The sequence below is a fragment of the Vombatus ursinus genome, unplaced genomic scaffold (assembly GCF_900497805.2).
Source record: "Vombatus ursinus unplaced genomic scaffold, bare-nosed wombat genome assembly UNPS02010433.1, whole genome shotgun sequence".
In the NCBI taxonomy this organism is placed as follows: domain Eukaryota; kingdom Metazoa; phylum Chordata; class Mammalia; order Diprotodontia; family Vombatidae; genus Vombatus; species Vombatus ursinus.
This window is the reverse complement of record NW_020950211.1, coordinates 2,606-30,037: the sequence shown is the minus strand read 5'-3', so window position 1 is coordinate 30,037 and position 27,432 is coordinate 2,606. Positions and strand designations below refer to the sequence as shown.

The 27,432-nt window shown below is 47.6% G+C and overlaps 1 protein-coding gene across 10 annotated transcripts; it reads right to left on the bottom strand.

Moving 5' to 3' along the window:
* Positions 1–331: 331 nt before the first annotated feature.
* On the bottom strand, positions 332–16,614 carry LOC114037516 (keratinocyte differentiation factor 1-like). 10 transcript variants are annotated; one of them, XM_027854427.1, is made up of 8 exons: positions 16,548–16,607; positions 15,388–15,451; positions 6,354–6,593; positions 6,115–6,186; positions 4,815–5,060; positions 3,385–4,492; positions 1,712–1,786; positions 332–995 (listed from the first exon to the last, which is right to left on the bottom strand). In XM_027854427.1, the coding sequence occupies exons 6-8, from the start codon at positions 4,469–4,471 to the stop codon at positions 913–915; spliced, it is 1,245 nt and encodes a 414-aa protein (XP_027710228.1). In that variant the 5' UTR covers positions 4,472–4,492; positions 4,815–5,060; positions 6,115–6,186; positions 6,354–6,593; positions 15,388–15,451; positions 16,548–16,607; the 3' UTR covers positions 332–912. The 10 variants fall into 10 exon arrangements, with proteins under 10 accessions (XP_027710228.1, XP_027710231.1, XP_027710229.1 ...); XM_027854430.1 differs by having other exon boundaries at positions 6,354–6,498; XM_027854428.1 differs by lacking the exon at positions 16,548–16,607 and adding an exon at positions 16,005–16,186.
* Positions 16,615–27,432: the final 10,818 nt, after the last annotated feature.

The window sequence follows — 27,432 nt, the reverse complement described above, 5'->3', positions numbered from 1 at the left end:
CTGAATGGGAATGTGGGTCAGGTCCCTCATCTCAGACCTTGGCAGTGCTGGCCAGACCTCCCCAAGGCCATTGGAACAGGTGTTTCCTTCAGGTGACCTCACTCTGCCCAGACAGGAAACGTTGGTCTGAAAAAACTAACCCTCGGCTCCCAGGAGAGCTTTCTCCCACCCTGGGCACAGGGTCCAAGGCTTGAGTGCTGCACGGTGGTCTTTCAGCCCCTCCTTCGTGTTCCCCCCAAGCCAAAGGACTCTAGGGTAAAGAAAGAGGCGGCTAAGCGGGATTCCTGCTCCAGGCCCACCAGCTGTGTGACCTCGAGCAAGTGTGTGAACCTGAATTGTCTCAACAGCTTTATTAATATCATACAAGCTTCTTGATCACAGAAGACGCAGGCTTTCATGAGTTAAGAGCAACCAGTTGAAGTGTAACCAGTAATACGGATCTGTAGCCATAGTCACATAATCCCAAATGAACCTGTCACCCAGAAAGGCTGGGGAGGGCTTCCTAGTTGAAGGAGAGACGAAAAGGAAAGCACGAAACCCACCCATTCACTAGGAAAGCAGAAAGCCCTTGGAGCCTGCAGGGCCCTGGAAATCCCTCCCCTGAAGAGCTGGAGAGAAAAGCCCTTGGGGATTAGGGGAAAGGCTCTGAAACCTAGTACTTCATGGAATCAGGAAATTAATGTGAGGTGTGGGGAAGGGGGTAAACAGTGGGTGCGCCGCTGGAAGGGTGGTGAGGGTGGTCACACCTCCAAAGGCATTACCGTCCAGAGCCTGCAGCCTGGTTTTAGGGTGTGAGTCCATCCCCAGACCTGCTTAGAAGGTGACCCACTGGAAGGGGGAAGAAGAATTGTTCGTGGGGGCCCATCTGTCCTGCCTGCAGTCCCAGGAGGCCCCCGAGGGCTGGGGTAGGGGCTAGCAGTACACTTGGAGCAGGGGTGCCCCTGAGGAGTCTGTCTCAGTTCCCTGGAAGGAGGAGTCGTGGCTTGGCAGATAACCTAAGGAGAAAAGACAAGGAGGGAAGGTGAGATTCAGGCAGCAGAGCTGGGGAGGGGGGCTTTCTCCCCATTTACCCCTAGAGAGCCACAGAATACAAGCTGACAAATCAATCAGAAGCTCTGGGATCTCATTCATTGACTTGCTTCTCCTCTGGGCTTCAATTTCCCAATCTGCAAAATGGGAATAATGCCCATCTTCTTCCTTCAGGGGGTCACAGCCGATAATCCTGTCTCTTCTCTCAAAAGATGAATGAATGCAGGCAGGGCTCAGCCTATCCTCTGGAAGCCCCATCTCTTCAAATCATTTTCTCACTGGCCTACAGACAGGCCTGCTGCTGCTAGCTGGATGTGTTTCCTCCCCTGCCTCTCCCTCCCAAGGTCTTATTCATCAGATAGGAAGGATGTTAAAAGGTCACTCATTCTAAGCCCCTGGCTGTGGAAAAGAAACTGAAACTACAACATCATAGACTGAGAGCTGGATAGGCCCTCAGGGGTCATGTGGTTCAACCCCCTCATTTTATAGATGAGGAAATAGGCCCAGAAATAGGCTGTGGCTTGGACAAAGCTACATGGGGAGTAGGGGGCAGAGCTGGCATTAAAACCCTGGTCTTTGGACTCCCAAGCCTCCGTGGCTGTCTGCCAGGCCCCAGCCTGAAGGGACTGATCTCTGCACGGCTCTCTTCCCTCCCCACTAAGCCCATGTTGGGGATCCAGACCTGGAGCTCCGTAGGGCCTCAGTTTCCGGGCGATGGCATCTGACGTCGTTTCCTGGGAGATCTGCACAGTCAGCTCTGAGAAAAGGAATGATAGGGTGTCTCAGTCTCCAAAGCCCCCCGTGAGGCGTGGTTATGGCCTAACCAGTCTTCCCTCAGCTCCCCTTCTATCCTTAAAGGCAGACAGGGAAAGCCCCAGGCCATGTTTATCCTGGAGAATACAACGGAGGGGAAGGAGGACAAAAGAGGACAACCGTCCCCATATTAGAACATCTCTGCTAGGGATGAGGCATTGGAACTGTCAGGAGCAGAACCAGGAAAAATGGGTGGGAGTTGCAGAGACAGTGACGGTGATGTTAGGCTTCATGTCGGGGACCCATCCAATTATCAGGACTCTCCCAAAGCGAAAGGGCACGTGAGGGGTGGGGTACAGAGGCGTGCCCCATCACTAGAAGTGATGACTCCTTGCTAAGGACGTTCTCATGCAGCTACAGGCTGGACTCTGACCTCTGAGCTCCCTCCCATTCTGGGCCTCCGGCTTCCCAGCCATTTGGGCCACTCAGGAACCTGGGCCAATTCCACCAGATCTAGACTGAGCTGATGAAGGCAGAGGCCAGGGATGAGTGGAGGCACAGAACAATATCCTAGAAAAAGAGCTTAGGGTTCGGAGTGGGGAGCCCTCCTTCTAGACCTGGTTCTGCCATTTGTTAGCTTCATCACCTTGGTCAAGTCAGATAACCCCTCTGGGCTTTAATCTGTCAAATGGGGAGAATACCTGCCCTTACATCCTTCCTTCACAGGGCTGTTATGACAGCCTAACATTAGGGCTTTGGGAATGAACCCTAAACACAGACATGCCTAGGAGCTATTCCTAGTGAGAGTACAGGCCCATCCTGGCTGGAGGTGGAACGGGGCAGAGGGACTACAGAAATGCACACTATTCTGGCTGCCGTACTTGTCTATGTGTATATAAATCCAGCTCATTTCTGCCTTCACTGTTCCCTTTCTCAATCCATGCCCTTATGCACAGATCAAATCCTATTACTCTCCCGATTTTCCGTGCCTTCCTACCACCTAAGTTGAAATTCTTTTGCCTCTTCTACAAATCCCCCGTCTTGCCCAAAGTCTGGTACCACCCACTCAGACCGTCTCGTATTTGCTGCCGACCAAGAGCGTGGGTTAGTAACTGGCCCCGGGTCCTCACCTCCCTGCCTGCCTGCTCACACTGCTGTGTGGATTCTTCCCCTTCCTCTCTTCCTTTGATGGAGATAGGCTCATTATACACAGATACCCCAAATACCCATACCTTCAGGAAGCCTTTTCCAATGCCTGGATTTTGGTAGAAACCCTTTCCTCATCTCCCAGCACTCCCTATCTCCCTGATGTACTAAAGATACGACATTTTGTCCAGGGTATATCTGCGTCTGATCATTCCCCCTCCTAGACTGAGTTTTAGGAGGGCAAGATCGGCATCTCAGATCATTTCTTTATCCCCTCCAGGACCTAGTACATTGCTCTGAACACTGAAGAACTGCAGGATGGAGGGCTGGAAGGGTCAGCAGAGACCGCTAGTCCAGCCTCATCTTACCAAGGAGGAAGCAGGCTTGGGAAGGACAATGACACGGCCAGAGAGCCTGGGATGGCTGGTGGAGCTGGCGGGGACGGGAAGGACATACCGTCCTGGCTGAGCACTGAGGCCACCATGGTGTCGGTGCCGCTGTCAGGGGCGGGGCCCCGGCTCAGGCGGCTCTCCGAGGCGGTGGTCGGGCGGCTGCGGCTCTTGCGGGTGCTGATGCGGATGATGCCACGGACCAGGCGGCACTCGGCGTCCTGCTCGTCCAGGTGGTAGTCCTGCGTGATGCTGCTGATGAGGTCGGAGATCTTATTGGTCTTCTCCAGGAACACTGTGTCCGAGGTGCACTTGGCCAGCTCGTCGATCTGGTGCATGCTGAACAGCTCCGTCAGCTTCTTAAAGATGAGCACGTCAATCTCCCGGCTGCTCATGGAGCCGCCGCTCAGCTCGGGGAGGTCGAGGTCTGACTCGTGGAAGGAGTAATACTCCTCTGAGCTCCGCAGGCTCCCGCCTAAGGTCCCAGGCAGGCTGTCTCGGGGCGGCTGCTCGGTCAGCGGCTCCTTGTAACAAGAGTCAGCGTCTGGGGGGGAGGCTGGCGCACCCCGATACGGGTACACGGGGATGCCCTTCAGCTTGACGTCGGGGTAGCTGAAGCTGCTGCCAATGGGCGACTTGGACCTCTCTCTGTCTCGCCGGCTGGGAGGGGCAATGGCCGGGCTGTTGGGGGGCGGGCCGCCGTTGTGTTCCTTACCCCAGCCCTCATCAGGAAAGCTCTCTGGAGGGCCCAGGGAGGGCAGGCAGGCCTCACAGCTGCGCATACAACCCCCGCAGCGCTGATAGCAGGCCCGACAGCGGCGGAAACAGAATACAGCCTTGCATAAGTTCCACACCCACGGTCGGGGGAGGCAGCAGGTCGTGGTGTCCAGGGGGGCCTCGGCTGAGCCAGAGATGAAGGTGACGCTCTCCGACTCTCGAGCGCCGGGGTCTTTGGGGCCGGGCCGGCGGACCCGTCGGGGTGTGGCTGGCTGGGCCGGCCGGCGGCTTGGCTTGACTTGGGGTGTAGCTGCACCGTACACCTCAAGACAGACCGCTCGGGGAGAGATACCTGCTGGCCGCTCCCATGGGGAGGCCTGGCCTGGCCGAGCAGGGCAGGATGGCGGGCGAGGATGTCCGGAACGCCGGCCAGGCATGGCTCACCACATTACAGGTGCCTGAGGGGAAGGGGGCAAGGGGACAGTGAGAGGAAGGCTGTATGACCCCAACCTCCCCCAACTCATACCCTTTTCCCCTCCCTTCCCTGCTAGGGAAAACAATGGGCCTTGTATTGGGAGGTGAGGAGGACACAGGCGAGAAGGGTAACCTGGACTAGTTGCCCTGAGCATATGCCCAGCCAGCTTACTTCTTCCCCGAGGCCTACAAGGTCATGAGAATGCTAGAGGCCCAGGAAAACAACTCATGAGTCTTTATTCCCAAGTCCTCTCCCCCAAATCAGGCCAAAAAACCAGGGTTGGAGTGACCTTTGGGAGCTATTACCTCTGTCCAGTTCCTTCTGTGGCCACCAATGGTGGTAGCAGAAATGGACCTGGGCAGGAGAAGGCACACCACCCTGCCCGCGGTCACCTGGAAAGTGAGGTTGAGCTTCTTCCACACTCTCTCCCCTCCCAGTCTCCTCCTCCTCTGGAGCTCCAAAAGGTCGGCTGGTAAGTCGGCCCAGCCTGGGGCCTGCCCATGGCAGCCTCTCTCTCTCTCTCTCTCTCTCACACACACCCTGCCCAGGAGCTGACAACAAATTCCTCATTTTCAAAGCAGCCCAGAGAGCCTTGTCCCCTACCCTCTCCCCACCCCCTCTTCCTCATCCTACCCACTCCCCCAGGGAGCTCCTAGGCCAAGCTCAATCGGGGCTCAGGCCCAAGGGGATGAGACATTCACTAGTCACTGAAGCTAGGTAGGGCCTGCCCCTCCCACCTCTCTCCTCTGACTCCCTTCTGAGGTGTCAGGAACCCAGCCCCTGCCGCCCGACAGGCTCAGTGTTTGGAGGAGGGAGAGTAGCTTGGGCACTCTGCCCATCCAAGGCAAACTCCTTCATGGGCTTCTCTCTACATGCCTCCTGCCTCTCAATGGCCATTCCCCAAGGCTTCCCTCACCCATGCCTATGGCTTCAGCTATGTAGCCCAGGCTTTCCCCAAATGAGATCTCCAATGGCTTTAGAATATTCTATTTCAAGTAAGATAGCAGTGGTGAAAAGCACTTAGCACAGTGCCTGGCACATAGTAGATGCTACGTAAATGCCCATTCCCTTCCCGTTGGGAAAGGGCTCCTACCAGCACCTCAAACTTAGCTCATTTGCTTTTCCCCAAAACTGGCTCTTCCCAACTTCCCTGTCTTTGCCACTGGCTCTGAACATCGTCCCAGGGTTGGATACTTCAGAACCAACGTTGGCTCTTTGCTCTCCTCTGCCCTCCCACAACCAGATCATTGCCAAATCTTTCTGGTCCTCTCTTTCTATGGTACCTGTCCTCTCCTCCAGTGCCCAGGCCCTCTTTTCTCTTTCCTGAACTATCTCAGAGAACCTCCTAACTGTTTCCTTGACCTTCTTCATCCACCCAGGGTCAGTCTGTTCAGAGCCAGGGCAATTTTTCTTTTTTTAAGGCAATCGGGGTTAAACAACTTGCCCAGGGTCACATAGCTGATTAAGTGTCTGAAAACAAATTTTCATTAAATATCACTGTCTTGTTACTCATGACCCTCCAGTCACCCACCTCTGACTTTAGCATGAAGCCCCTCACTCCACAGCTTGGCCTCCAAGGCTTTCCATGATCTGGACCCAACCTACCTTTTTGGTCTGATCTTTCTCTGCTTTCTTTTATGTTCTCCACACTGGCCAGGCTGGGTACCTTGCCGTCTCCTGCATATCCATACAAATGACAATAAAACAGATGCTTATGTTCCCAACCCTGTGCCTTGCTCAGACCACTACCCTTACCTAGAATGCCCTTCTCTCTCCTTTCCACCAATCCACGAGCATTGTCTTGTCCAAGACGCACCCCCTTCAAGAACCCTTCCTAGACTGACCTCAAAGCCCTGTTCCTTAGAGTCACACTGCTGTGTGACCTACATCTTCTTGGCTTTGCTCCCAGTTTCTTGGTTGTCTGTTTTTCCGATCACAGTCTTGGATGAGGACCAGGACTTTGGCTTCCTTGGGTTCCCCCTCAGCACCCTGAGTTGGAGGGAGGTGAAAGGGTCAGATGAGCTGGTCATCAGCAGAATATGTAAGCAGACTGGTCTATTAGACCAAATGGACCTATCACAGTGCTATAGAAAAAAGTACAAACATAGCTGTCATTATCAACCTGGACTAATGAATATTTTTTTTTTAGTGAGGCAATTGGGGTTAAGTGATTTGCCCAGAGTCACACAGCTAGGAAGTATTATGTGTCTGAGGCAAGATTTGAACTCAGGTCATCCTGAATCCAGGGCCAATGCTCTATCCACTCTGCCACTTAGCTGCCTCAGAACTATGGAGTTGGAATGCAGATTGAAGCATACCATTTGCTATTTTTCCCTTCTGTTTTGTTTTGTTTCTTCTTTCTTGTGGTTCCTCCTATTGGTTCTAATTCTTCTTTACAACATGACTAATAAAAACAAAAGGTTTTTTTTTTTTTTACTTTTTAAAATTAATTTATTTTGACTTATCAGCAATCGCTTCCGTAAGCTTTCGAGTTTTAAATTTTTCTCCCCCTCCCTCCCCAAGATGGCACACAATCTGACATAGGCTATACATATACATTCCTATTAAAGCACAACTTGTTCAGCCATTCCGCAATTGATGGGCATCCCCTCAATTTCCAATTCTTTGACAGCACAAAAAGAGCTGCTATAAATATTTTTGTACATGTGGGTCCTTTCCCCATTTGTATGATCTCTTTAAAACTCAAAAGTTTATGGAAGTGATTGTTGAGAACTAAAAATTAATTTAAAAAATCAATTTTCTATTTCTTTTAATGCCTGATCTTCATATAATAGGTCCCTAATGAATGTTTGGGAATAGAATCCAGAATATGAGAACACTGTGTCAGAGGTTGAATGAATTCTAGTGCTTCCCTAGTCCAGCCTTCCTTTTACTGAGGAGGAAACGGAGGCCTAGAGAGGAAGAGTTAGCCACCAATGGATGATGCAAGTTTTGAAGCTGTAAAGAAGATATTCAAGACTGATAAAAGCTTGTTTCTTCAACACATGTGAATATTCAACTCAAATAAAGAGTTCTAAATGTTTGAGCTGGAGCCAGGACCCAGGTCCCCAAGGCAGAGGGGTTTGGGGTTTTTGCCTCTATTCCCCCTTAACCCCACTGTCACTTCTTGTACATCCTACAAAGGCAACTAAAGCCTAATCTTTGGTTTACCAATCCTGCCTTAATCTATCCTCATTGATGAGGCCACTCTCCACCCTCTTGGGTTAGCAGCCCGACTCATCCTGGGGGGTGGGATGTCTCACCCTTTCCTTGGTTCTAAGGTCAAAGGTAGCTCAAGGTGGGTGAGAATCAACCCTGTGATTTGTGTGTTCTCACCTGACCCCATCCCACTGCTATGCCTTTGATTTACAGAAGGGGAAGTAGCCCTAGCTCCCCCCATACATTTTGTGCACTTGAGACATGGACACATGCCCTGTAGAGGTTATTAGCCCTTGAGTCTTTATCCCATCTTTCATCCTCCCTGTTCCAGGTAGGACACCCTGGCTGGAAGAGAAGCAATACCCCCAACTTCCTCTATCCCACTGTGGGACAGGGGTCTTCCAGAATGGCGGTATCAAAAGAGAAATTGTTGCCACTAACCCATACCTAAGGATCCCTACAGGCTTCATATTGACTTAGAAAACCACATATTCACATTATCTAGGTTCTACTCTATTTTTTATCTCGGTAAATATTTCCTAATTACATTTTAACCTAGTCCCCATAGCACTCAAGGTCATATACCTCCTTTGGCCAGCATGTTTGACACCTCTATGGGGGGGTTGGGGTGGGGAGACAGTGCCATAAATTCTTCCCACCTGAAGCAGGACTTACAGGGCCTAGCAAGGAATCAGTGTTGAATCGACATTTGCTGACTTAACAACAAGTATGCAGACATTTCTACAGGGCCTGAAAGCTTGCAAAACAGTTTACGAGAACTATCCCATTTGAGCCTCACAATGTAATTCTAAGGTACCTGCAGCCTTTCCTGATCCTACCAACTGCTAGTGCTCTCCCCAAGCACCTTGTACTTCTCTTTATTTTCTTTATATTTGTCGTGTGTGTGTGTGATGTATGTGTGTATACATAGCATAAATATAAAATTTACATATAAATCCTTGTAAGCCTCTTGTGGAAATTGTTTTATTTGCTGTATTTCAGTCAGTCAATCGACAAGCATTTATCAAGGCCTATTATGTGCGAGGCACTGTGCTAAGTTTTTATCCTTATTTCCTGGCCCACAGTACATATTTAATAAATACCTGTTGACTGAGTTAGATACTATAGGTATCATTATCCCCATTTTACAAATGGGGAAGCTAAGGCAGAGAACGGTGAAGTGATTTGTCATCGTAAAACAGCTAATAAATGTCAGAGTCAGGACTGAAACACAGGTCTTATTAACTGCATGTCCAGATCACCCACTGATATAACAGTCCCTTGTATAACTCTAATTGATAGTTTATCGGCCATTAAGTGTCTGTGTGCAGTGTCTACTGTGCTAAGCTGGGGATACAAAAAACAGGCCAAAAAAAAAAAAAAGGAGCTGCCCTCAAGGAGTTCACAGTTTAATGAGGGAGATACCATGTAGACATCTACGTACAAATAAACTATGGACCAGACAAATTGAAAATAACCAACAGAGGGAAGGCATTAGAATTAGGAGGGATCAGGAAAGGCCTCTTGTAGAAGGTGAAATTTTAGCTGGGGCTTGAAGTGAAGCCAGGGAAGCCAGGAGGAAGAGGTGAAGAGTATTCCAGGCATGGGAGATAGACAGTGAAAATGCCCAGAACTGGGAGATGGACTGTCTTGTTTGAGGAACAGCAAAGAGGCCAGTGCCACTGGATCTAAGAGTATGGGGAGTGGAAGAAAGAAAAAGCAGGGGAGGGGGAGTTAAAATTTTAAAAGGCAGAAGATTGTCAGGTGCTAGGGAGACACTAGAGTTTACTGTGGGCAGGAGACAGAAAGAGAGAGGGATAGAGACGGGGGGGGGGCGGGTAAAGAGTTGAGGATGACGTCTATGTTGCAAGCCTGGTTGGTGACACCTTCATGAGTAATAGGGAAAATGGGGAAGCTAGGTGGCACAGTGGATAGAGCACTGGCCCTGGAGTCAGGAGGACCTGAGTTCAAATCTAGCCTCAGATACTTGATACTTAACTAGCTGTGTGACCCTGGGCAAGTCACTTAACCCCATTGCCTAGCAAAAAAAAAAAAAGAAAAAGAAAAAAAAAGTAATAATAGGGAAATTAGAAAGAAGGGGAGGGGAAAGATGAATTCTTTTTTGGACATGTTGGGTTTCAGATACCTAGAAGACCTCCCAGCAGCTGGAGATTTGCTATCAGAGGAGAAAGATCAAAACCGCATGAGTAGATTTGAGAATCATTAGCATGGAGATGATAACTGAATCCATGGCATCCCAGGTGACACAGTATAGAAAGGTAAGAAGAAAGGGCCTATGGCAGAGCCCCATGGAACACCAACAGTTAACTGGTATGACCTATATGAAGATCCAGCAAGGATACTGGGAAGGAATTGTCAGATAGGTAGGAGGAGAAGCAGGAGACAGTCGTGTCCTGAAAACCTAAAGAGTATCCAGGAGAAGCAGGTGGTCAATAGAGTGCAGAGAGGTCAAGGAGAAAGGTTTGAGAAAAGGCCTCTAATTTGGCCATTAAGAGATCACTGGTAACTTTGGAGACAATCATTTCAGTGGAATGATGAGGCTGGAAGCCAGACTGCAGAGAACCAAGGAAACAAGAGGAAAGGAAAGGGGCCGCTAATTGCAGGCGGCTTTCTCAAGGAGCTGAGCTATAAAGGGAGAGGGATGATGGCTAGTGGGGATGAAGGATCTAGTGAGGGTTTTTTCAGGATAGGGGAGACATGGGCATGTTTATAGGGAAGTAGCCAGTAGACAAGGAGAGAATGAAGATAAATGAGAGTGGGGATGATAGAGGGGGGTTAATTCGTTGGAAAATATGGGATAACTTGGAATCATTTGTGCATGTGGAATGGTTAACATTGGCAAGGATAAGGACCACCTCTTCATGAAGGACTGCGGTGGTGGAGGAGATGGTGGCAGAAGGCATCTGCCTGATAGGAGATGAGGAAAAGGGGAGAAGAGGGAGCTACTAGAATTCTGATTGAGGGGCAGACACAGATTTGAGTGAAGCTCAAAGGAGAAGTAACAGAGTGACGGTGGCAGGGGGAAGAACCTGGAAGTGGCAATAGGGAGGAAAGAGTATTCCAACCCACTCCCACCTCAACCAGTGAGTTGGGGGGAATAAGTGGAAGGGCAGTCAGTGCTGGAAAGGATGGCCAGGGTGGGTGGGTCATCCAGAGGAAGGCAGAAAACCCTATCTACTACTGGCCAACCAGGCGGCGTAGTGTGGTAGAAAAGCATTAGACTCAGTGATGAGACCGATGAGAACCGGCTCTGTCACAAACAAGCTGTGTGACCGAACGCATTTCTCAATTTTAAAGTTAGAATTATATTCACACTCTCTAGTTCACAGTGTTGTTGTGAGAAACTTTACAGTGCTGTATATCACTGTGTCTTGTCTATTATCGCCAGGACCCTTCCCAGCTCTGACCTTCCTTGTTCCAAAATCCTTTCTTGGCCTAGGTTTTAAGGGTGTTTTCAGCTCTGAGATGTCAGCTGACCAAAGGGCACTTGAAATTACACCAGATGATCTCCAAGATTCTGGTTTTGAAGACAGCCTCCCCAAAGTGGGGTTTCCTGGCCTTCTTCAATTCCCTTTGGGATTTTTTTTTACTTGCAGGAAGAGATGGTGAGCAGATGATTGGAAGGGGTTTGGGGGCAGGGATGGAGAATGCATTTACTCAAATAAATGTAAAAGGAAAGGACAAATGGCCTAGCCTTGGTATTCAAGGTAGCTGAGTTTAAGGTCTCAGTCACAAACTTATTGTGTGACCTTGGGCAAGTCACCTCACCTCTGGGCCTCAGTTTCCTCATCTATAAAATGAATGTATAATAAATAGATGTACAATATCTGCCCAGCCTTCATAGAAGTGTCTTAAGTACCAAATGAGAGGATGATGTGAAAAGCATCTTGCTAAGTTAAAGTGTGTATGAGTTAGTTACATCTGCTCAGGGATCTGGATGATCACGTCGTCATGTTCCCTCCTCTGCTCAGAATCTTTCCTTGGCTCTCTACTTCCTACTGAAGCAAATTAAAAAACTTCAGCCTAGCATTCAAGGCCCTTCCTAATCTGGTACTACCCGGCTTCCCAGCAGATCTCATGTTACTCCCCTCTGTGAACTCCATTCACTAGCCCAGCCAGACTACTTTCCATCCTCTGTTTATCAATTAACAAGCATTTAGAAGGCAAAGCAGGTGGTACAGTGGATACAGTTCTGGATCTGGAGTCAGAAAGACTTCAAAAATCCCACCGCAGATACCTGTGAGACCCGGGGCAAGTCATTTAACCTGTCTGCCTCAGTTTCCTCAGCAGTAAAATGGGGATAATAATAGCATCTACCCATGAAGATAAAAATAAGATATTTGTAAAACACTTTGCAAACCTTCCAGTGATAATATAAATGCTATTGTTGTTATTATTAAGCACCAGTGTGCTAAGTACTGTGTTAAACACTGGAGATACGAAGACAGGAATGAGAAAGTCCCTGCCTTTAGGCAGCTTACGGCAATGGCCATAATGGGCTCAGTCTTAAGAACAGTGATAAAGATAATAGCAGCAAACATTTATACAGTGCTTACCATGTGCCAGGCACTGTGTTACACGCTTCTCAAGTATTATCTCACTTGACCCTCACAATAACCCAGGGAGGCTAGTGTTCTTCTCCTCCACATGTTACAGATGAGTAAACAGAGGCAAACAGAAGTTAAGTGACTTGCCCAGGGTCACCCAGCTAGTGTCTGAGCCTGGATTTGAACTTGGGTCTTCCTGATTCCAAGCTGACGTGTCATCTATCTACTGTGTTCATGTTTCCATTCCCCCCAACCAGGATGGTATCTGCCCAACCTCATCGCTCCTTTAACCAATGATGATATGGACTCTGCCACCCTGTTTATTGCCTGCGTCACCTTAGGTAAGTCACCCGACATGTCTCTGGGCCTCAGTTTCCTCCTCTGTAAAACTGAGGACTTGAACCAGCTGGTAATTTAAGAGTCCTTTATGACTCTAGGTCTGGGTGCAGAGCACTGTGCTTGGTTCCCAGGGAGACACGGAGCCTTTGCAAGGCCAAATCAAACCCGCCTCCCCTGGGGCAGCCTTCCCTAACTAATATCAACTCATTCTTGCTAGCCGGCTCCTTCATGGAGACCCGTCATCTAGCATCATCACTGATATCTGTCCGATGCCTCCACCAGGTTCTGAGCTCTCTTGGCCCAGGACTGAACAGAGTATTCCGAATGCAGAAGGCAATTAGAAGCAACAACCTCAGTTGAATCAAAACAACTGGGGGCTTTGTTCGCAGCTACTGGTCAACCAAGTAGTGGCTCGTTGCTCCAGCCTGAGGTGGGCAGGTCAGCCTGACCATGCCAGGCTCCAGGGCAGGGGTGGGGGTGGGGGGGTCCCTGCACGGTCTCCATTCTTCCTACCACACCTGGGTAGCCAGGTAAGGGCAGTGTGAGCCAATTGTTATCACCTGACCTTTAGATTGGGTTGTTTGCAAAGCACTCCATATTTATTCTCTTATTTAATCCTCACTACAACACTCTCAGAGAGGTATACAAACTACTACCCCATTTTGCTAATTTAAAAAAAAAAACTTGCAGAGGGAGGAAAGAAACCAACATTTATTAAGCACCTACTATGTGTCAGGCGCTGTGCTATGCACTTCACAAATATTTTCTCATGTGATCCTCACAACCCTGGGAGGTAGGGGCTTTTATCCCCACCATTTTACAGTCCAGGAAACCGAGGCCAACAGAGGTGAAGTGGTTTGCCTACTTGAGGCAAAATTTAAACTCGGGTCTTCCTGATTCCATGCCCATCATTCTGTTCACTGAGCCACCTAGCTGACTGGTTCATTATCTGATAAATGTCTAAAGCGGGATTTGAACCCAGGCCTTCCTAACTCTAGATCCAGTGCTACCATACTGCCTTTCCAGGGGATAATCATAAAGGGGACTGAATCTCAACTCCCTTCCTTCAGTATGCGCTAGGTCTTCCCACAGTGTCTACCTCATCTAGGTGGCTGCAGTTAGACCTGGAGTCAGGAACACCCGAGTTCAAATTCAGCCTCAGACACTTACTAGCTGTGTGACCCGGTTTGCAAGTCACTTAACCTCTCTCTGCCTCAGTTTCCTCATCTGTAAAATGGAGGTAAGAGTAGCACTTATCTCTCAGGGTTGTTAAGATCAAATGAGATAATTATGAAAGGCTTTGCAAACCTCGAAGAGCTACATAAATGATATTATTATTATTATTGTTATTCACCCACCATAACCTGAGTGCCCCTAAACACTAGAGGTGCTTGTTGACCATCTGGTCTTCTCCTCCTTGGGCTGGGAGGGAGATCCCAAAGACAAGGCTCCAACTCTGGCCTCATTTAGGGGCCCCTGTGGCGATGCTGATTCTCTTCATTCCTTGCTCCATTTCTCATCAACTACAAGCCTAAGTTCAGGCTCCAAACACAGAACTCAGGCTGGGCAAAGCTGAGGTCTGACTGCAAACACTCTCCCCCATGCTCCCCTCCAGGGAGGGGCCCCAGACTCCTCAGGTGATAAACCCTCGGCTAAGATGTCACCTTGTTTATCAACAGACTGATTTAGTCAACTTCCTCCTCCTATCCAGAAGCCTAGGGTCTGGTCTATTTCTCCAGGCAATCCCCTCACCTCTTCCCTCCCTAACCAGTAACTTCCACAAATAATGGTCAGTTGACGGACAGATCCAGATCGCCTTCCTTTTCTCATCAGCTGGCCTTCCCCGCCCTGCCCCAAATCCCTAGTAAAATGAGGCTAGCTACTCGTTTGTCGGGGTGCCTGAGCCCAAGGACCTGCTTCAGTGGCTGCTGTCTATCTTCCTCCTCCCCTGGTCCAGTTCTTCTGGCCTCCTCGCTGCTGCTAACAGAGTAGGTCCTTGCGTTGCCATCATCTCAGCCACGTGGAATCCTTGGTGTCTTTTAAGACTCGGCCCAACTTTAACACGAAGCCTTTTCTGACCTTCCCCTCACTCCCATCTTAGAATTACACCCACAATTTTACATGAAAATCTTGGGTCTTATTGCCAGACTTTGGCCCCCCTCCCTTTTTTAGTAACTCTTACAGATGCCAGAGGCATCACGGTGTAGTAGACAGAGAGCAAGTGTCAGACTTGGGTTCCACGTGCTGTGGGACACTGGGCAAGTCACTTGTTTCAAGCTCTACAAGTTGCTGAGAAGGTGCTGACCCTCACTGATAGAAGACCCCCCCACACACACACACTGTCTCTCCCATTTAAAAAAAATCCTCCAGGGCTATTTTACTTTTGCTTTTGTATTCCCTGAAACCCAATAAAACTTGCTGATTGACTGGGAAGGCCTCTCCCCCTCCCCCCACACCATCCTATAGCACTCCCCTCTCTGGTTCCTTTCAAACAGGTTGGGACCATTCAGAATCGGCATGAGGGCATCTCAAATGCTACAACAGTTCCCATTTTTTTAGATGTAGCTAATGCAAAAAAAAAAAAAGGAACTAAAATGATTTCTCCCATTCTCCCCATGGAAACTGATTTGGCCGAATGCACACAAATGGTTGCTGGTACATCCAGGGCTGGAACCCAGGTCTCCTGAATCCCATTTCCATGGTTCCTTCATTGCAAGTGTCTCTCTTTCCCAACTATGCCCTGATGTTTTCCTGAGAAAGGCAATTATTATAATTTGTTACAGCTGAACCCGGCATCTGGCAAGTTACCTACCTCTAACACTAGTTATGTGATTGTGGGCAAATCGATTTGCTTCTTAAAGCCTCATTTTGCTGGTCTGTAAAATGGAATAATATTTGAACTTCCTACCTCACAGGGATGTTGTGAGGAAAAAAGTTTTGCAAATCTTAAAATGTTATGCAAGTTACTGCTAAATTTCCAAGCTCCTTGGTTGAGGAAGGAGGGCTCACTGCCCCTACCACCATCATTTTCTCCTATTAACTGTATTCCTTCCACCCTCATCCAAGATCACCACTGTCCATCAAATGCATTTAAGTCCCGTCGCCCTCACTCAGCCAATACACATCAAGAGGCTGCTCTGGGTTAGCTGGATCTAAAAGGATCCCTTAGCCTCATAAGTTTGAAGTCTATTGGTAGGGGAGCTCTCGTTTTCCTATGTCCCCGGCCACTGGAACTGGCTCTACACAGATGCTGAGTAGGAATCTGTTAAGCACAATGACCAGAGAGAAAGGAACAGGAAGCAGGCCACACGAGATTCTGGGTTCACACCTCCTTGGCCATAGGCTTGGTCTTCGAAGTCTGGAACGCATGCAGAGGTCGAGACTCTTCCGTTAGTGCCCTATCCCGCCCCCAGACCCACAGTCTCTAACCTGGGTTTCTCCAGAAGCCCTCTCAGCAGACACACACAGTTGTTCCTCCCAAGGCTGCCAAAGGTGGGAGCACTCGGGAAATGCCAGGTGCTAAAAAGAGTTTGGCCTCCACGACATGGCCGGACTGCGGGAGAGCCGGCTGGCATGGAGGGGGGGGCATCGCACAAACAGTCGATGCAACGCACAGGCTGTCGCTGGGTGGGGGACGCACCCGCTGCCACTGGGGGGGGTGCACACACGCTGTCACTGCGGAGTAGGACAGCCCGGAGCTGCAGGGGGAGGGGGGGCACACAGACTGGAGGTGCGGAGGGTGGGGGGACACAGGCTGGAGGTGCGGAGGGTGGGGGACACACAGGCTGGAGCTGCGGAGGGTGGGGCACACACAGGCGGAGCTGTGGGGGAGGGGGGACACACAGGCTGGAGCTGCAGAGGGTGGGGGGCACACAGGCTGGAGCTGCGGGGGGGCCGGGGTGAGGGGAGGTCCAGATAAGGGAGCCCAGCCCGGTCCGGTCCCTAGAGCCCCCCCGCCAGCGCCCCGCTTACCTGTCCCGCCAGGTGAGCAGCCTCAGCGCAGCTCCTCCTTCTGCGCTCACCTGGGGCCCAGGTAAACGTCTCGCGGGACGCTGCGTACGGGCTGCCGCTAGGGACATGCTTCCAAACTTCGCGAAGCCTCGCCTCATCCCCTGACCTGAGCTGGGTCGCCCCCGCCCCATCCCCAACCCCGCCAGCAGGTCATACTTCACCCTGGGTCCGAGCTCCACCTGCACCCCCTAATCACCTCTGTAAGTCCGCGTCGGGGAGGGACCTGCTTCCAGATTCCTCCAGGCACCCAGGCTCTCAGAATTGGCTTTTTTTTTTTTTTGGTTGGTTTGTTTATCTTTGAGAGGGGGAGGGGATTGGGTTCAAGTATTTTCCAGGGTCAAAACGACTGCCTCAGTCACTTAATCAACAAGCATTTATTCAGCTTCTACAGAGGCAAAAATAAAACAGCCTCAGCTCCCAAAGAAACCTACGGTCCACCGCTGGAGACAGTATGTGCATGAATAAATACATGCAAAATAGTTAAAAGATGGTGGAGGGGAGTAGTCAACAGTCAACGAACATTTATTAAGCGCCTGCTATGTGCCGGGCACTGTGCTGAGCTCTGGGGATTCAAAGAAAAGCAAACGACAGTTCCTGCTCTCTAACAAGTCATAGTCTAATAGGGGAGACAGTATCCAAAGAACCGTGAAAAAACAAGATGCAGATAAGATAAATTGGAAATAAACAACTGAGGAAAGGCATTAATATGGAGGGGAACCGGGAAAGGGTTCTCATAGATGGTAGGATATTAGCAGGGACTTGAAAGAAGCCAGGGGAACCAGAAGGTGGAGACAGGGAGGGAGAGAGCTTCAGGCATGGGAGACGGCCAGAGCCAAAACTTGGAGTCAGGAGATGAAAGTTCTTGTTGGAGGAACAGCCAGGAGGCCAGTGTCACTGGATCAAAGAGTATGCAGCCAGGAGTAAGGTGCAAGAAGACTGGAAAGGTAGGAAGATTATGAAAGGCTTTAAAAGCTGGACAAAGGGTTCTAGAAGTAATAGGGAGCCACTGAGTGTTGGAGGAACATGGTCAGATTTGTGCAGGGGTGGGGAGCTTGAGGCCTCGAGGCCACATGTGGACCTAGATGGCCTCAGGTTCCCCACCCCTGGACTTGTGTATGGCAGAGGATCCTAAATCCAGAATTTGAAGTCAAAGTTATCTATTCTAACCTCCTCATTTTAGTTTAGACCATGGGCTCCTTCAGGGTAGGGACCATTTTTCACCTTTCTATGATGCATCCCTGGCATTCACCACGCTACCTGGGATGCTTGTTGACCTCAGACCACAGGTTCAGGGACCTCAAACTGGGTGGTCATTTTCTCCAATGTATTTTGCAAACGAGGAAACTGAGGTCCAGAGAGAAGGTCTTTGTGAGGAAACCCCAGAAGCCCTAGCAGGGGAGCTGCAGGTTAGCTGGAGGAACAAGGTTATCCAAGAAATCAATTTGGGTGGTTTCATTTGGCTTCCCTGGTCTGAGATATAGTGGAAAGGGCTCTGGAGTGGGAAGTAAGACACAGATCTAGTCAGGATTGTAGGGCCAACCCTGGAAGAGGTCTTGACTTAGAGGACATCTGATTTGACTTTCCCATTTTACAGAGGAGGAAACTGAGGCTCAGAGAAGTGAGATGATTTACCCAAGATCACATATCTAATTGATATCTGAACCCTAGCCTTCTGACTCCAAACTCAGTGCTCTCACACATCGTGTTGCTTTCCTTGGATAATTCACTTCCTCTTTCTGGGCCTCAGTTTCCTTAGCTGTACAATTAGGGGGCCGGATTAGATGATCCCTAAGGACCCCCTTTCAAGTCTGATATTCTGTTGTCAAAAGTCCCTTCTAGTGCTAATATTCTGTGTTCTAAAAACTTTTCCTGCCTTAGAATCAACTCTATTTATTTTCTGTCTCCTAGCCAGTCAATTGTGTCCTCTTGTTATTGTTACTTCTAGTTTACTCTGCCTGTGTGCTAGCTACCCAACTACTGATATTCTAATTTCTAAGGCCCCTCCCAGCTCTGCCGTGCTGTGTTCCCTTCTGGTTCCAACACCAGGAGACTTCATGATGGGGGCAGTCCCACTCAATCCCCTCACGGCTGTTTTTCATCCTTGTGCCCCTAGGAGTATAAACCAGGGCTTTCTGCTTTGTTTGTAGAATTGCACTGAATTGATCCTTAGAAGAATCAGCTTCCTCCACCTGGAGCCCAATGACCCCAGTCCTGACTTACAGTCTGATTCCCCCCTCCCCAAAGGGACAGCCCCACCTGATGATGAGTTTGCTCAGCACTTATTATTCATGTCACTAGTTGTATGATCATGGGAAGGTCACCTCATCACTCTGAGCCTCCATTTCCTCATCTGCAAAATGGGAGATAAAAATAAGGTACACAATCTATTCCATACAATCAAAATTTTTATATATATATATATATGTATAAATGTATATATCATATGTAAAGTGCTTTGCAAAACATTTTAGCTATTATTGTAGTTATTAATATACCTAGAGACCTTGGAGCTCATAAAGTCCAACTCCCTAATTTTGCAGAAGAGGAAACTGAGGCACATAGCAGTTAAGTGGTTTGCCCAGGGTTACCCAGTTAGTGTCAGAGGTGGGATTTTAACTCAGGTCTTCTTGACTTCTATTGCAGTGTCCTATCTATCACTAGGCCCCAACAGAATGTAGAGTTTTGCCCTCTTCTCCTCCACGCTGCCAACCCCTTCAAAGTCCCCATCTTCCAGGAACCCTGTTAAATGTCCTCCATTGCCCTCTCAATTTCAGTGGTAGTCACACACAATAAAGTCCCATTTGTAGCCAAGCCTTCCGCTGGAACAACAGAAAACTCTGAAGCTGCAGCGTCTAAGCCAAGCAGTTTAAGACCCAGATCTTCACTCAGGACCTATTGATTTCTATTTTACACACAATTCTAAAAATAAACTTTAGGAAGGTTGTTCTTCAGCATGGGGGAATCAGAGGCTGGGTCACCCAAACCCTAGCTCAATGGCCCTGTGCCTACCCAGTTACCCACAGAGCCTGGCCCCCAGTCATGTGGCAGATGGGGATGGGCTTGGTGGTCCTTACCTTCTGCTTCTGCCTGGTTCTGAGGCTGTCTATACTATGAGAGTTGGAAATTGCACCTCCTCCAAGGGGAAGCATGATCATTTGGACATTCACCTGAAACTGGACTCATAACTGCCTGCACAGTTAACAACTAAGCATGCCCATTTGTGGGAAGGAGCTTGGAGGCCTGACTCTGATGACAGCCATCTTCCCCAAATTCTCCAGGCCAGCCTCCATGTTCTTGGAAGATTCCTTCCTCAGAGGGGCTGGGATCTGATACTTGGTGCCACTCTTTGGAATTAAAGGACAAGACAAGCTAATAGGAATAATAATAATTAATACTAATATTATTAATAATTACTAACAAGCTAATAATCAATTAAAGGACAAGATAAGCCATCAGCTACAAAAGAGAGCCGTCATACCCCTGATTGTGCCATGGCCTCAGCTGCTCCTGCTCCATCGTTGTAGGAAACCTAAGCAAGTTCTTGGGACCTGGACTGAGGACTGGAACATCACAGGAAGCCTGAACTTGGTGTCTGTGAAGAGTTCTGAGAAGCAAATCAGAGACAAGACCACCCCTGTGTATCACCTACCTGAAAGGTACCAGGCCAGAATGGTACATGTGGGCCCTTTTCTCTTTGTTATGATCTCTTTGGGATACAGACCTAGAAGTGATACTGCTGGGTCACAGTTTTATAGCCCTTTGCGCATACTTCCAAAATGCTCTACAGAAGGGTTGGACAATGCATTCGTGTTCCAATTTTCTCACATCTTCTCCAACATTTACCATTTACCTGTTTTGTCATGTTGGCAAATCTGATAGATGTGATGTGGTACCTCAGAGTTGTTTTGATCTGCATTTCTCTAATCAATAGTGATTTAGAGCATTTTTTTCATGACTATAGATAGCTTCAATTTCTTCCTCTGAAAACTGCCTGTTCACATCCTCTGACCATTTATCAATTGGGGGAGGAACAGCGTTTGCTGCCTGACAACTCCAGGAGAAATGCCAGGAATAGAACAGAGGTCTGTACCTGACCAAGGTTATTGATGCTGTCAGTTGTGAGGACTTGTGGAAGATCATGGCAAAATTTGGTTGCCTGGAGAAGTAAATCAGTATTTTATGTCAGCTCTGTGATGGCATGCTTATATGGATTCTGTATAAAGAATGACGCTCTCAAGCTTTCCCAGTCACCAACAGCAGAGTGAGGCAGGGCTGTGTCCTTGTTCCCTTGCTTTTTAGCATGATGTTTTTAGTGATGTTGTCAGATGCCTTCAACGAGGGTGAAAACAACATCAAGGTCAGCTACTGTACTGATGGTAAACTATTCAACTTGAAAAGGCTACAAGCCAAGATTAAAGTGAAGGGAGAATTGGTGCATGACTTTTTGTTTGAAGATGATTGTGTACTCAGGGCAGACTTTGAAGCTGAGATGCAACAGCATATGGATCAATTCCATGCTGCTTGTGCTAATTTTAGCCTAACAACCAACACTAAGGAAACAGAGGTTCTCCACCAGCCAGTACTGCACCATCTATACATGGAACCATTGCTTACAGAAAATGGAGAAAATTTGAATGCTGTGGATAAGTTCGCTTACCTTAGCAATATGCCTTCCAGGGATGTCCACAGAGATGATGAGGTTGAAACACATATTACCAGAACTAGCTCAGTGTGTTTGGGAGGCTACTAAGGAAAGTGTGGGAGAGAAGAGTATCACGTTCCTACCAAACTGAAGGTCTATAGAACTGTTGTGCTGACCTCATTGTTGTATGCCTGAAAGACCTGGACAGTATACCAGCACCATGCCAAGACACTGAATTGCTTCCATTTGAATTGTCTTAAGAAGATTCTGCAAATCACTTGGCAAGATATGATATGGGACATTGAGGTCCTCTCTTGAGCTGAACTGCCAAGCATTCAGGCTCTGTTACAAAGTGCATAATTCCAATGGTCTGGCCACGTTATTCAAACGCCAAATGTATGTGTGCCCTCAAAGACTATTTTATGGAGAAATCACACAAGACAGGTGCTCACATGATGGTTGAAAGTAGCGAAAGCTTTTGTTTTTTTTGGTGAGGCAATCAGAGTTGAGTCACACAGCTAGTAAGTGTCAAGTGTTTGAGGCCAGATTTGAACTCAGGGAAACAGGAATTTTTTTTTTTTTTTTTGGTGAGGCAATTGGAGTTAAGTGACTTGCCCAGAGTCACACAGCTAGTGAGTGTTATGTGTCTGAGGTCGGATTTGAACGCAGGTCCTCCTGACTCCAGGGCCAGTGCTCTATCCACTGCACCACCTAGCTGCCCCTAAGGGCACTCTTAAGATCTTTCTGAAGTACTTTGAAATGGATTGTGACACATGGAAGACTGGGGCATAGAACTGCCCAGCATTGTGTGCTGGAATCAAAAAAGGGAATGTGTTCTATGAGCAAAGCAGAATCGCAGGAGCACAAAGGATACATGAGATGCGTAAATCTAGAGACATTTCCACTCCAAATGTTCATACTATTTGTACTCGACTGGTGGCAGTGCCTTCTGAGCTCATATTGGTCTGATCAGCTACAGTCAAATACACTGTATCCTGACCTTAATATTGTGATGTCATTGATCCTCTTCAAGTACAAAGAAGAAACAATAATAATTATTATCATCTGGAAAGCAATTTGGAATTATATCCAACAGTTACTAAGCCGTGCATAACCCATGACTTAGTGATATCATTACTAGACCTATCCTCCCAAAGAGATCAAAGAAAGAGGAAAAGAACCCATGTGTACAAACATAATTGTAGCATTGCTTTTTGTGGCGGCAAAGACCTGGAAACTAAGGGTATGCTAGTTTGTTAGGGAATGGCTAAACAAATTATGGCATATGAATGCAATTAAATATATTTGTGCAATAAGAAAGAATGAAATGGATAATTTCAGAGAAGATGAGGAAGATTAGAATGAACAGATGCAGAGTGAACTGAACACAATCAGAAAATTTATACAATATACTATTACAAGGAAACATGTGAAAGTTATAACTCTTTCTCTCTCTCTCTCTCTCTTTTTTTTAGGCAATTGGGATTAAGTAACTTGTTTGGGGTCACACAGCTAGTAAGTGTCAAGTGTTTGGTCTGAGGCTGGATTTGAACTCAGGTCCTCCTGACTTCAGGGCTGGTGCTCTATCCACTGCGCCACCCAGCTGCCCCGAAAGTCATAGCTCTTAAAGAGCACACTTCCATGATAAAGGTATTGCAACGGCTGTTGGTGTGGGGAAGGCAAGCATTTCAAGCATTATTCAAACCTGCAATGAAACAGGATCTATAGTAAGAAAGTCAAAGGAAAGTATAGTTAAAAATGAAATATAGCACCAAGAATTTTTTTTAAAAAGGAAGGAAATCTATACAATAATAACAACATTGTAAAGACAATTTTGAGAGACTTAAGAATTCTAACCAATGCAATCCAGAGGCTCATGCTGAGCCATGCCTAACTCCTTCCTGACTAAGAGGTCAAGACACAGATGAGTCAAGAAGCAAAATGAGACCTGCATTTTTGGATTTGGCCAACATGATCTTGGCTATGCATAAGTTGTTACGAGGGCTTTGTTTTTCTTTTTTTAATTGTGTGGTGGGTAGGAAGAAGAGAAAAAAAATGTTTATTATCTGAAAAAAAGAATTAAAGGCCCCTTCCAGTTCTGACATTCTGTGTTTTAAGATTTAAAAATCTCTTCACTCCCCCCTCCCAGGGCTCAGTACACCAATGTTCCTGACAGTAAAATTTGAAAGTTTCACTACTGTAGGCAGGAGGACCTGAGTTCAAATCCAGCCTCAGACACATAACACTTACTAGCTGTGTGACTCTGGGCAAGTCACTTAACCCCAATTGCCTCACCAAAAAAAAAAGAAAAAGAAAAAGAAAGTTTCACTAGCACCTGTCTAAAGGAGGAAATTGCTGAAGATTCAACCTTGACCGATTAGGATTTCAGGGATCTAGGGGTGGATACTGTACTTTATGGGGGCCTGACAAGACTTCTAGGACTGTTTCTGGGTTGTTTTCTTCTTGGGGTGGTAGCAGCTGGGTGGAGACTGCTGCTTCAGAGAGGGGGACAGCTCCCTCCTGGCTGGCTGCTGCAGTGTTCTTGGCCAGTAGGTGGCAGTGCAGCCCATAAGAATGGGGAGTCTAGCACTGGGGATGGCCCTGACTTTGGGTGACAAAGTAACTGGAGAGAGGTAACAGAAAGGTGTGTGTGTCTGTGTGTCTGTGTATATAAACGTGCATGCGTGCACCAATGAGAAGAGTTCTGGAAGCAGAATCTGAGGACTCATGATCTGCTTCTTGTGCAGTCTTGTAACTGTTCTCTCTCTGGGCCTCAGTTTCCTTGTATGTAAATGCTAAGGAGTTGGACTAGATGACAGCTAAGGTCTCAACCAGCCCTAAAGCTGTGATCCTGATTCATTCATTCCTTAAACTGATCTGAGAATCTAGGATAACATCAAGCTTTTTTTGGAAACCAAAGTTAGAGGAGCTCCCCAAAACAAAATTCTGATGACACAAATGCACATTTTAGGTAGAGGGAGGAAGAGAATTTGTAACTGAAAATAAAAGTTAAAAAATTAAAAAACAAAGAAGCCTGTTGAGACCCAGAGGTACCACTACTAGGCAAAGCCCCAAGGTGTTGAAAGACAGTGCTCACATATGGAAAATGATTTATAGCAGCACCTTTACAGGAGCAAAGAGTTGGAAGGAAAGTAGGGGGTTTGTTGATAGGGCAATGGCTAAACAAATGGTGACATATGAATGTAGGAGAATATCAACGTGCCATGAGAAATGATGAATATGAGGTATCCAGAGAAACCTGGGAAGGTTCGTATAAACTGATTAGATCAAAGTAGGCAGAACCAGATGAAAAATGTATACAATGACCATAATCACATAAAGGAAAAGAACACTGGAAGACTCATGCTTCAAAGGATTAATGGTGAAATATGTCTTTCTCCTCTATGTAGAGTGGTGAACTACAGGTGCAGAATGGGGTACACCTTGTCAGATAGGACCAATGTGTTGGGTTTGTTTGTTTGTTTTTGTTTTATTCTATTTATTTTTTACAATGGAGGGCTTTATCATTGGGAAATGACAGTGATATACATTTTTGTTGTTCAGTCATTTCAGTCATGTCTGACTCTTCATGACCCCATTTAGGGTTTCCTTGGCAAAGATACTGGAGTAGTTTGTTGTTTCCTTCTGCAGCTCATTTCGTAGATGAGGGGACTGAGGCAAACAGGGATAAATGACTTGCTCAGGGTCACACAGCTAGTAAGTGTCTGAAGCCAGATATGAACTTGAGTCTTCCTAACTCTAGCCCAGCACTCTATCCACTGTCCACTGTGCTACCTGGCTGATACACACACACACACACACACACACACACACACACACATACATGTATATACACACATATATAGTGTTATATATGGGTATATATGTATATAATGTTAAATGTATATAGCATTATATACATATACAAGCATCAAAACATTTAAAAAAAGGAGGAAAAAAGTTGAAAGAGTGAGTGTGAGAGACAAAAAATGGAAAAATTTACTTATATTTCATTCCCATTTTTTAGATAGAATTGGAATCTTTTAAGGTGGATTAAAAAAAGAGGTAGCCTAATGGTTATCTTCCAGTTATCATCCATGTAGAGTAGAAAGAGTGTTACATTTGGAGACCTTGGATTCAAGTCTCCTCTTTGCCACTTTATACCCAGGTGACTTTGAGTTAAAAAAAATCTTAAAGTCCAAAGCTGTCTATGTATGTGAATATATGTGTGTGTGGGGGGGGGGGGTGGAGCTGCACAATGGCAAAGTCAGAGAGTGTCATCTAAGTTGCTGTATGTTGCAGACTACTCTGTGTGCTCTGAGATAGCTCTGATAACTGTGAAGGCCTGGAAGGAACCCTCAAACCCTGGCCAGCTGGGCTCTGGCAACACCACCCACTGGGCTAGCACCCTAGCCAGTGTGAAGAAACTACTCCTAGAATTCTAAGAAACAGGTCAGGGCCAGAAGCTTTCAGGCTGGCCCGACTCAGAATCATTGATCACCTTGACATAGAAGACAGAATAAATGGCTTTCCTTCAGTTAGTTAAACGTTCATCAAGCAGCTACTGTGGAGGCAGCTAGGTGACACAGGAGATGGAATGATGGGCCTGAAGTCAGGAAGTCCTGAGTTCCAATGTGACCTCAGACACTTACTAGCTGTGTGACCTGGGTAAGCCACATCACCTCTTCTGCCTCAGTTTCCTTATATGTAAAATGGGGATGATAATAGTGACTACCTCCCAGGGTTGTTATGAGGATCAAATGAGATAATATTGGCAAAAAGTGTTTAGCACATAGTAGGCACTTAGTAAATTCTTCCTTCCTTCCTCCCTCTTTCTTTCTCCACCCATCCTTTTTCCTCCCTTCCTCCCTCCTCCTCCTCCTTCCTTCCTTCCTTCCTCCTTCCATCCCTCCCTTCCTCCTTCTTCCTTCCTCCCTCCCTCCTTCTTCCTTCCTCCCTCCCTCCCTTCCTCCTTCTTCCTTCCTTCCTTCCTTCCTTCTGTATGCCAGGCACTGTGCTAAGGGTTACAAAGAAACATACAAACCAGTCCCTCCTCTCAAAGAGCTCACAGTCCAATGGGGGAGACAACCTGCAGACAACTATGTGTGAGTGAAATATGCCCAGGATAAATCAGAGATAATCAACAGAGGGAAAGCACAAAAATGAAGAAGGACAGGGAAGGTGTAATGTTAGCTAGTCCATGGAGGGAGCCAGGGTAACCAGGAGGCAGAGGGGGAGGGACAGCATTCTAGGCATGGGGGACGGACAGAGAAAATGCTTGGAGTCTGGAGACTGAAAGTCTTGTTCACAGAACAGCCAGGCGGGCAGTGTCACTAGGATCCCAGAATGTGTGGCAGGGTGTAAAGCATAAGATTGGGGGGGGGGGGGGGGGGGGGCAGGTTATGAAGAGCCTTGAAAGCCAAACAGAGGATTTTATATTTGATCCTGGAGGTAATAGGGAGCAACTGGAGATTATAGAATAGGGAGATGCCATGGTCAGTTATGCACCTTAGAAAGATCACTTTGGCAGCTGAGTGGAGTTGGGGGAGACAGCTGAGGCAGGCAGACCCCCCAGCAGCTATTGCAATAGCACAGCTGTGAGATGGTGAGTGTCCACACTAGATGGGTGACAGGGTCAGAGGAAAGGAGGGGGCATATTGGAGAGATGTTGCAAAGGTAAAATCAGCAGACCTTGACTACAGTTTGGTTTGGAGGGGGAACTGGTAGTGGTGAGAGAGAGTGAGGATCTCAGATGACTCCTAGCTTATGGGCGTGAGGGATTGGGAGGATGGTGTTGCCCTCCATGGTAACAGGGAAGGTAAGGAGAAGGGAGAGTTTGGAGGGAAAGATAATGAGTCCAGTTTTAAACGTGTTGAGTTTAAGATGTCGACAGGATATCCAGTTAGGGACCCTCTGTAGATAGTTGGAAATGTGAGCTCAGAGGTCAGTAGATAAGTCAGAGCTGAGTAAAGAGATCTGGGAATCATCAACACAGGACTGATCATTGAATCCATGGGAGCTGATGAGGTCCCTAAGTGAAGCAGTATAGATGGAGAACAGAACCCTGAGGGACACCTTTCATGTTTTCAAACTGCAGAAAGGCAAGAAGCATTGGGACAAATCAGAAATACCAATACTCCACCTGCTGGAAATGCATCAGCACTGAAGTCACTAACCACTAAATCTGGCAAACCACAAGGGGGC

What these genes read in the sequence shown, in the direction of transcription:
- LOC114037516 (XM_027854424.1), bottom strand. Translation starts at nt 4,471, where the DNA reads ATGCCTGGCCGGCGTTCCGGACATCCTCGCCCGCCATCCTGCCCTGCT. An exon ending in CTCAGTGCTCAGCCAGGACG is followed by an intron (nt 1,787 to 3,384) that starts GTATGTCCTTCC and finishes TCCTTTTCTCAG; the next exon opens with AGCTGACTGTGCAGATCTCC. An exon ending in GAGGCCCTACGGAGCTCCAG is followed by an intron (nt 996 to 1,711) that starts GTCTGGATCCCC and finishes TTTTCTCCTTAG; the next exon opens with GTTATCTGCCAAGCCACGAC.